Source organism: Eurytemora carolleeae, unplaced genomic scaffold (genome assembly GCF_000591075.1).
Source record: "Eurytemora carolleeae unplaced genomic scaffold, Eaff_2.0 scaffold32, whole genome shotgun sequence".
In the NCBI taxonomy this organism is placed as follows: Eukaryota; Metazoa; Arthropoda; class Copepoda; order Calanoida; family Temoridae; genus Eurytemora; species Eurytemora carolleeae.
This window is the reverse complement of record NW_019396068.1, coordinates 526,662-536,232: the sequence shown is the minus strand read 5'-3', so window position 1 is coordinate 536,232 and position 9,571 is coordinate 526,662. Positions and strand designations below refer to the sequence as shown.

Sequence of the window (9,571 nt, the reverse complement as noted above, 5' to 3'; positions counted from 1 at the left end):
CCTAGATACTTAATCTATACTAGTCCTAGCAGATGCCTAGATAATAAATCTATCCTAGTCCTAGTAGATACCTATATACTAAATCTATCCTAGTCCTAGTAGATACCTAGATACTAAATCTATCCTACTTCTAGTAGATACCTATATACTAAATCTATCCTAGTCCTAGTAGAAACCTAGATACTTAATCTATACTAGTCCTAGCAGATGACCTAGATACTAAATCTATCCTAGTCCTAATAGATACCTAGATACTAAATCTTTCTTAGTCCTAGTAGATACCTAGATACTAAATCTATTCTAGTCCTAGATACCTAGGTACTAAATCTATTCTAGTCCTAGTAGATACCTAGATAGTCAACCTATCCTAGTCCTAGTAGATACCAAGATACTTGACAAATCCTAAAGCTATAGTGTATACCTAGATATAATGAGATATCTTGTTCTTCTCGTCCTAGTTAATCAGATCCAGGATATATCCAACCTACAGTTTCCAGGGAGAACCAGGAGAGAAGAACCAACTACAGGTGTGAAATTTTTATTTAAAGCATTTGGCAAATTAATAAACTCAGTTCTTTTAAGACTTACAAATTACTAATCCGATTTATTTAAGTGAAAATTAAAAACTTGGCGCATTTCTTCCACATTTCTCTATTTTCCATTTCATTAGTTATGAGCAATCTTAAAAGTGTTTCTTGAAGTGAGAACTCTTGTGCTGTGAATCTTGGGATCAAAATCTCCATCTTATGCAAACCCACGGATTAATTTGATTTATCTTCGATATCCTGTGGTTCTCATGCCCTGTAAAATATAGCTTTAATTGAGGGATCAAGCATTTAACCTCCTGTATTTAAAAGGGCCCACATAGGATATCCAAACCAAGTGTTCAAGATTAAAAATATTTCAAACAAAAGTTTCCATTTAAGCTCTGGTGTACTCAAGACCATAGAAAATGTTTTACAATAAGAATAATGTATGTACATATATTGCATGTACAAAAGAAAAGAGTTATTTTTTCTCATGTTTAGAATTGAACATCTCAGACTCAGTAGGATTGGATCCTGGAGGAGGCAACATCGAACCCGAACCTAAATCCTCCAAACTCGATTCAGGTTTCGAAACCGTCGAGGCTCTACCCACCCCGTCCAAGCTTGTTTCAGGCTTTGAAGGCATCGAAGCTCTGCCGACTCCATCCAAACTACTTTCAGATTTCGGAAACCATTTTGATTCATCTGGAAGCTTCAGTCAAGATTCATATGTGGAGCAAGGTTTTAAATTGATAATGAATAGAAAAAGCTTAAAGGGAGTGTAGGAAAATTATCTAAATTCTACCGTGGGAAAATAACATTTTTAAAACAGAATATTTTCAATTGTGACTCGCGCATTTCTACGGCAGAAAAAGATGTAGGAATTTTCAGAGTTAAACATAGAAAAACGACAATATCTTCCACATTTTTGATCAGAGAAAGGTTTCAAGGGTACCTTTGTGAATCGGAAATTGCTGTTTTTATATATAGGGTCATTTGAAGTTACGCTTACAGTCCCTTTAAAGCGTAATATTGAAAATTCTAATTTTTTTACAATCCTAGGATTTGCTAGAGATGAAAATTTATCGGACACTCCCTTTAAGAATTATTGTATTCGAGTTGGCGGTTTAATACTCTGTTTAAAGGATATTATTTAGAATTACCAAAAGGCGGGAACCGATTCGACGGGAAGTCTCAAGCTAACGATGCCGCAAACAGAGCACAAGCTGCAGAACAGGTATCTCTAACTATATGTTCGATATTTCTAACTTATTTTTTAAAAAGTTCGATCTTTCGAACCAATTAAGTGACAATCGCATATATAGAACTCTCATTTGATAACCGGGAAATAAATGCGGTTATTTACAATGGATGAGATGTCAGAGACGACTGTACAAAATCTTTTTAGTCTTTCTTCATATAACATTAGTTTTTCATCTTATCAAATCATTTTACATACCTTTAAAATACTGCATTCAAGGCAAAACATCTACGGAACCTTCAGATCGTGAGAGATAAAAGAGTTTTGGGTCGTCATGAAATCTCATTCTTTCTAGTTATACTAATTTAAACTTTTAGCAATATCTCTTATCTTATCTCTTATTTATATCATATCTCTTATTTAGCAATGTTTATGATGAGTTTTAAACTTTATGAACAAAATTTCAGACAAAGTATTGATAAATACGCCGACCAGAAATCAAGGTTGTAAGTTTGTAACCAAGAATTTGACAGCTTTAGTGATGATATTTTAGGCGCAACATTCTGCAGCTGCTAAAGCAGCCCTAGAAGCTGCTCTCAAGCTGGCAGAAGAGGCCAAAACAGCTGCAAAAGAAGCTGAATCTGTGGCAGCAGCTAAACAGTATCATGCGGCACATCTATCAAGTAAGCAGCAAAATCCACGTAAATATAATTGATCATTAGAGATAAAAATTGTGATATCCTTGTTTTCTCATCTGAAAATGTATATAATTTATCTGTTGTGACTGCAAGTGACTTGTGGATTAATGAAGGAGAGAAAAGGAAGGAAATTAACAAAATTAAACGAGATATCTTCCTCGTACTGTACTCAGATAATGATTTGAAGGGTACAGGTGTGAATTGTGCATGTAACTCTTCAAATAAAGGGTGAATATTTTCATGGACACGCCCTGAAATGGGTATTATTAAGTGCGAAAAGTTTTTGCCGGGATTTTTATTTTTTCTCGTTTATTTTGATAGAAAACAAACTAGAAAAATTAAAAATCACAGCAAAAACTTTTTCGCACGCATGATACCCATTTCAATAACATATATAGTTTTATTCAGTTTTACTCAAATTATTTAAAAGCAGGTCGATAAAGTTACTTAATCACCCTACAATAAGACAAATTAGGTATGAAATGTGAAATTTTAATAACATGGTGAAAAAGTTACTTTTTCGCCCTGTTGTAGGGCGATAAAGTCACTTAATCACCGTACAACGGGAAATATTTGGCGGGATAAATTCCCTTAAAATTGAATAAAATCAAATATATTTTGTTTAACCAGGCGCTGCACAGTCGGCTCAGGGAAGAGCATTCTCAGAAGCAAGTTTCCTGGCTAAAGTAAGATATTAACTACAATGCAACAAAACAAACAATTGTCAAGAAAGAATTTAACATTTTTGAATTTTTTATATAAAATATAGAAAAATTAGAAATCATAACTTCCTAAACTTCTAAATCTCTGTCAATTTGAAAACAAAGAAAGCCGTGTCACCTTTTTTGTCATTCAATAACTGATCGGAAATTTAAAAGATTTCAAGTTGTCTTTTGTCTGTAAAAAGAGACTTCAACGACTTTTTTTCTCCTTGTGTAGGTTTCTAAAGTTCTACAGGCTGCTGAGGGCCAGGAGAAACAAGCTGCTCAACACGCTGAAACCTTAAAAGCAGCAGCTTACGCTGCTCAGGCTCTTGCAGGTTTTTTCTTTAACAAATTTAATTTTTGAAGATTTTTTTCATATTTAATCTTTTTCGCAGAGCAAGCAGGATATGTAACTATAGCTATGAAGCAGCTGAGCATTGTACAGAAACGAACAGCTCAGGAATCTAGGGAAGCAGCAAAAATGCTCTCAGCTAAACAGCAGGCAACCAAATATTAACCTTACTTAAAGAATATATGCAATATAGAATTTAAAAATTATGATTAAAAAGATCAAAGTTATTTTTAACCAATCAGAATGTTTTATTTTTGGAAATCTCCCAAAAATGAAAAAAATGAAAAAATGATTATTATACAATCATAATCTTAATAATATATATTAATTTTCATACTTTTGTTTTGATAAATTGATAAATAATAACTTCAGGAAGCCCTGGATGAGCTGACCCATGCACAAGCCTCGTCTAATAAAGCGCATGCCGCGGCTTCAGCTGCTATGGCGAACGTTCACAAGGTAAAAAAATTCTATGTACACTGTACAATGTATGTACAATATAAAATCTTTATGTAGAGTGAGAACTAGTAGGACCAAGCGGGTGGCGACATAAAAAAGTGTTAAAGAGCAAATAGTTTTACTAGTAACTTATTAAATCATTTATCAAGTGAAATGGGTTTTGTTTACAATTTGCAAATTTGCTGTGTCACATGTGCATTTGACTATTTAAAGTCATAATTTGTGTCGAATAGACGTCTTCCGCTATAGAGAAAATGTACCTATAAAACCATTAACCAATTCGTATAATGTACACTGTTTAAAATGTGCATAAAAATACATTATTTACTATTTTGTAATTTTGAAATACATATTATATGGTATTATGAAGTTTTCAAAGTAAGAAAATATCTTTTTAAGGACAGTGTACAGATACAGTGAAATAATCATTGACTTTTTTTTATCATTCAATATTTTTAATAAACATTTAGCATTTTTAGAGATATAAAAACTTAGCGGCATTTTTTAAAATAAAAACAAAGAACTATTTTCCTGCTTAAAATTGGTTTCTGTCCTGTAGAACACAAAAAATACACAAATTGATAATTACAAATGTTAATATGTTATGTACACTTGTACAGTGTACACTGCACACAAAAGGAAAACATAAATTTAGTTTTTTGCATTATGTTATCTTTACATAAGTTATTTTGATTAGTCAAATTTTAATGCATTATCTAAAATCTTAAATATATCTTGAAATGAACTTCTACTGAAAACTTATAGAAAAATGTGTGCAAACATTGTTTTTGATTTTTTGCATTCAAGAAATTTTTCAAAATGCAAGAAATGTTGTCTCAACTTAAGTTTAAATTATCAGCGTTTAAGTTTATATCTCTGGCTAGTCCTTGATCCATCACGTAGTACCTATATAACGTGTTTAAACCCTAGGAACATTATTAGAAACTGTAACTTTGTGTTTAAATCTATGCATAACACTTTAATCTCACAAGAAGGGCATGATTAATTTTGTATACTGCTCAGCTTTGCCCACTAACCACTGAAACACACTATTTCTTCAGTCAGAGTACAGCAGATCACTGCAGTACGCATTGAAGGCTTAGTTTAAGGTGTACAATTTCCTCTAGCTGCTCAAAAGTCGGTTTGATACTTTAAATAAACCGAAGTGTTCAGTGATACAGTGGTACACAGAAAACATTTCATAATGAAATAAAAAAACACTTGAATATTTTTTTTCTTTATTTTTCTTCTTTTTATTAGTAAATGTCGCAAAGGATTTTTTATTGTAATTTTAATGCGAACATTTTTGAAAACATGTCAGTCATAACAATTTAAGTGAAAGAAAGAAGACAAATTTTTGATACACTGTTTTCTGGGTATCACTGTATAAAAAAGTATATGTTTGGGAGTTCATCTTGCAAGCAATTCCCTTGTTCCTAAGTACATATATATTTGTAAATTAAGTCTTTACAAATTTAATTATTGGTTTACGATACTTTAGCAGTCTAATACAGGGTTACACACTGCACAAGGGATGAGACTGTAAAGACGACTCAAGTATGACTATCCCAATTCAAAATCTCTTTAGTTTTGATAAAACCAAGTTTCATATTCTCTCTCCATCTCTCTAGTTTTTAAAAAAACAAATTTCGTTCTCTCTCTGTCTCTCTAGTTTTGTTAAAACCAAGTTTCGTTCTCTTTACGTCTCTCTAGTTTTGATAAAACCAAGTTTCGTTCTCTCTCTGTCTCTCTAGTTTTGATAAAACCAAGTTTCGTTCTCTCTCTGTCTCTCTAGTTTTGATAAAACCAAGTTTCGTTCGCTCTCTGTCTCTTTAGTTTTGATAAAACCAAGTTTCGTTCTCTCTCCTTCTCTCATGATTTGATAAAACCAAGTTTCGTTCTCTCTACGTATCTTTAGTTTTGATTAAACCAAGTTTCGTTCTCTCTCCATCTCTTTAGTTTTGATAAAACCAAGTTTCGTTATCTCTTTGTCTCTCTAGTTTTGATAAAACCAAGTTTTGTTCTCTCTCCTTCTCTCATGATTTGATAAAACCAAGTTTCGTTTGCTATCCGTCTCTATAGTTTTGACAACCCCAAGTTTCGTTCTCTCTCCTTCTCTCATGGTTTTATAAAACCAAGTTTCGTTCGTTCTCTCTCTGTCTCTTCAGTTTTGATAAAACCAAGTTTTCGTTATCTCTTTGTCTCTCTAGTTTTGATAAAACCAAGTTTCGTTCTCTCTCCTTCTCTCATGATTTGATAAAACCAAGTTTCGTTCTCTCTTTGTCTCTCTAGTTTTGATAAAACCAAGTTTCGTTCTCTCTCCTTCTCTCATGATTTGATAAAACCAAGTTTCGTTCTCTCTCCATCTCTTTAGTTTTGATAAAACCAAGTTTTGTTCTCTCTCCTTCTCTCATGATTTGATAAAACCAAGTTTCGTTCTCTTTCCGTCTCTTTAGTTTTGATAAAACCAAGTTTCGTTCTCTCTCCTTCTCTCATGGTTTTATAAAACCAAGTTTCGTTCGTTCTCTCTCTGTCTCTTCAGTTTTGATAAAACCAAGTTTTGTTCGCTCTCCATTTCTTTAGTTTTGATAAAACCAAGTTTCGTTCTCTCTCCATCTTTTTTGTTTTTGATAAAACCAAGTTTCGTTATATCTCCTTCTCTCAAGATATGACCTCTGTTCTCTGAATGCAGTTCACTTGAGCGCAACGTCAACTCTACGGAAACCACGAGAAATCTGCGTCATTAATCAGCGTCATGAATTCAGCGTCATCCTTGAAATAAATTCTCATGAACCTTGAAATCCTTGAAATCTGGTTTAAAGAATCATAGCTCATTGATAGTTTCCGGAGCTGGAAACTTCTAGAATTGGACGGATTAAGTTGAAATCATTAACTCATCTCCGCATTTTTAACAAATCGGATTTCTGAGAACTTTTTATACTGAGCTGGGAACTTTAGAATGGTGGATATCGTGATTAATGCTTGATCCACTCTTTTTCTTAATCTCCAGATTAAATATTGTTTGTTTTCCTCTTGAATTTAATCTCCAGATTAATTAACAGATCGGGATTAAGTATATCACATTCTAAAGTTTTCAGCTCTGGATAATCTGTCTACAACGATATCAATCGGTTATTTTCACACTTTGGGATTTAATTCATGACCTGGGACAAAGGAACATTTTTTGAAAAATAATTTCTAAATTATTTTTTCAGTTTATTCTCTGCTGCGCTTGTGAGTCCTAATATAATTGGAAAATGCAGGACGAAATCTCGTATTCGATCACATTTATCTTTGGTTAAAATAAGTTTCAAAACTTCTATTAACCTTTGAAATGATATTAGATAAACATTTTTGTATAAGTAAACATAAATATTTGTAAAAAGTTTAAGCAAGATTAAATTCTAATTTTATTGGTTGATTTTTACGATGTGAAAAAGTGCATTTTAAAAAAAAAATTACAAAAAGAATAAAAAAGAAAAGTTGATTTTTAGTCAATTTTAAATGCTTAAAAAAGTAAATATTTATACTTATATACAAAGTACATCTTAATTAGAATTTTCCGTCAACACATTTTTTAAAGATCTTAATGTACTGGCTTACCCACAAAGGATGATATTTCAGAGACAACATGCAGTTTATACGGATTTCATGAATATGTTTTTTTCTGTTAGTCCTGATTTTCTTGATTTTCTTTTCATTATCAAAGCATTAAAAAAAACATTTTATTTGATTTTGATGGCATTTATCACATCTAATATTTCCCGTTGTAGGGTGATTAAGTGATTTTATCGCCCTACGACAGGGCGAAAAAGTAAATTTTTTACCCTGCTATTTAAAATTTCAAATTTCATACCTAATTTGTTTCATAGTAGGGTGATAAAGTTACTTAATCACCCTACAACAGGGTGATTAAGTAACTTTATCGACCTGCTTTTAAATAATTTGAGTAAAACTGAATTAAACTATATATGTTCACACTTAATAATACCCATTACAATGACATAAATAGATAATAAAACTGTTTATTTAATGCAGTAGACTATAACTGCTAGGTATTACTATGTTCAAAGCAGGTTAGGTCGCTATTAAAGTCTCAACCTAATCGTACAGAGATAACCAGAAAACTGCAGAATAGAAAGACAACATTAAAACAATACTTAAGTGCACATTTGAAGTTATCACACAGTAAAAAGGTTTACTAGTAAGTTTTTGCATACCTTATTAAGTAAAATGGGTCTGTTTACACTGCATAAGTACTGCGCCTCATTCTCATTGGACTATTAAAGTCATAATTTGTGTCTAAAAGTCGACTTCCTATTCCAGAGTTTTCTGGTTATCATTGTAGGTAAAATTGTATAAATCTTTCTAGGACGGAATTTACGGAGGAGCCGAGAATTTAGAATCAGTTTCTTACGACGACTTTATGAAGAAAAAGAAGGTAGGAAAAGATTATTATAAAGTTATTTTTATGTACTAAGTTTATAAAACCTAGGACAAGATTAATTAGAAATCATTGATTTCCCCCAACTTTGATTAAATATTTGCTTAGTCCCTTTCTGAGAATCTAGAATTGAATATTAGTCAAAATATAATACAGAGGTAAATTTTTCACAAGTTTAGAATGAAGATCTGGGGGGGGGAAAGTTTTATCCTTATTCATGCTTTTTACCCAAAAAATGATTTGTTTTCCCNAATATATATATTTATAGAAAATATACACACTGAAGTAATGAATGGTAAAGTTATCGATGAAACTTTTTCCAGGTTTCTACATTTGGAGATTCCTACTCTAGCTCTGGTTTAACCTACTCCAGTAGCCTGCAGAGTAGTGGAGAAAAGTACCTGGATAAAGGAGAATCTGAATCATCTCAATACTTCTCCGATCCAACTTCTCTAGAACTGAATAAAAAATTCGAATTTCAGGTAAGCGCAATGTTTTCATCTTTCTTAATTTCCATCATAAAAGAATCTAACATTTAGGAGTCTTTATAAAAATGTGCTTTATAAATTATGATGGGTTACCCATAAAGGATAAGACTTTAAGGCGACCTGAAACATTGTCTTTTATTATTAAATACTTGGCAAAAAAGGAAAAGTTTCCCAGAGAACCTTAAATATAAAGAAACGGACAGTATAAAGTCCGTACAGTCGTCTCTGAAGTCCTATCCTATGTAGGTTACCCTATTCCAATGTTTGAAAGAACACTTTTAGATTAAATTGATCTTATTTGTTGATTATTATGCTAAATTTAATCATTAAACAAGCCATCTCAGACAGAATACTAAATTCCACCTGGGGATCGTCGTATTTTAAGAGTTTCCGGTCGTCTTTACATCACAGCCAGCCTTTATAGGTAACCTTGAATTACAAGGCATTTAAGAGCGTATAAAACATTTTTTGAACAGTAAAACCCAATCATGAATGATACGCATGATTGGTGTTTTCGCTATTTTTTAAATTAGAATCTTTAAAAGTAACTTTTTTTAAGTTTCTTTACTTTGAAGTAAAAACTAGGTAAATTTAATATTTAATATCATTATCAATATAATTGATTTGATATTAAGAAGACGACTTTTAATTTTCTACAGTTGTCAAGAAATTATTATGTTTTTTTTGCATTTGACTAT

General features: G+C 31.9%; 1 protein-coding gene across 2 annotated transcripts in view; it reads left to right on the top strand.

The window, feature by feature from the left end:
- The first annotated feature begins 356 nt into the window (after positions 1–356).
- The window catches only part of LOC111710917 (uncharacterized), a 14,401-nt gene continuing 5,186 nt past the window's right edge, over positions 357–9,571 (top strand). The window contains exons 1-10 of one of the 2 annotated variants that reach the window (XM_023485128.1): positions 357–527; positions 1,029–1,268; positions 1,685–1,764; positions 2,282–2,411; positions 3,057–3,112; positions 3,366–3,465; positions 3,526–3,632; positions 3,855–3,941; positions 8,314–8,382; positions 8,709–8,867. In XM_023485128.1, the coding sequence (XP_023340896.1) occupies positions 431–527; positions 1,029–1,268; positions 1,685–1,764; positions 2,282–2,411; positions 3,057–3,112; positions 3,366–3,465; positions 3,526–3,632; positions 3,855–3,941; positions 8,314–8,382; positions 8,709–8,867 (1,125 nt within the window). In that variant the 5' untranslated portion in view covers positions 357–430. Of the gene's footprint in view, positions 528–1,028; positions 1,269–1,672; positions 1,765–2,281; positions 2,412–3,056; positions 3,113–3,365; positions 3,466–3,525; positions 3,633–3,854; positions 3,942–8,313; positions 8,383–8,708; positions 8,868–9,571 lie in introns of both variants that reach the window. The other variant, XM_023485118.1, reaches the window with a different exon arrangement.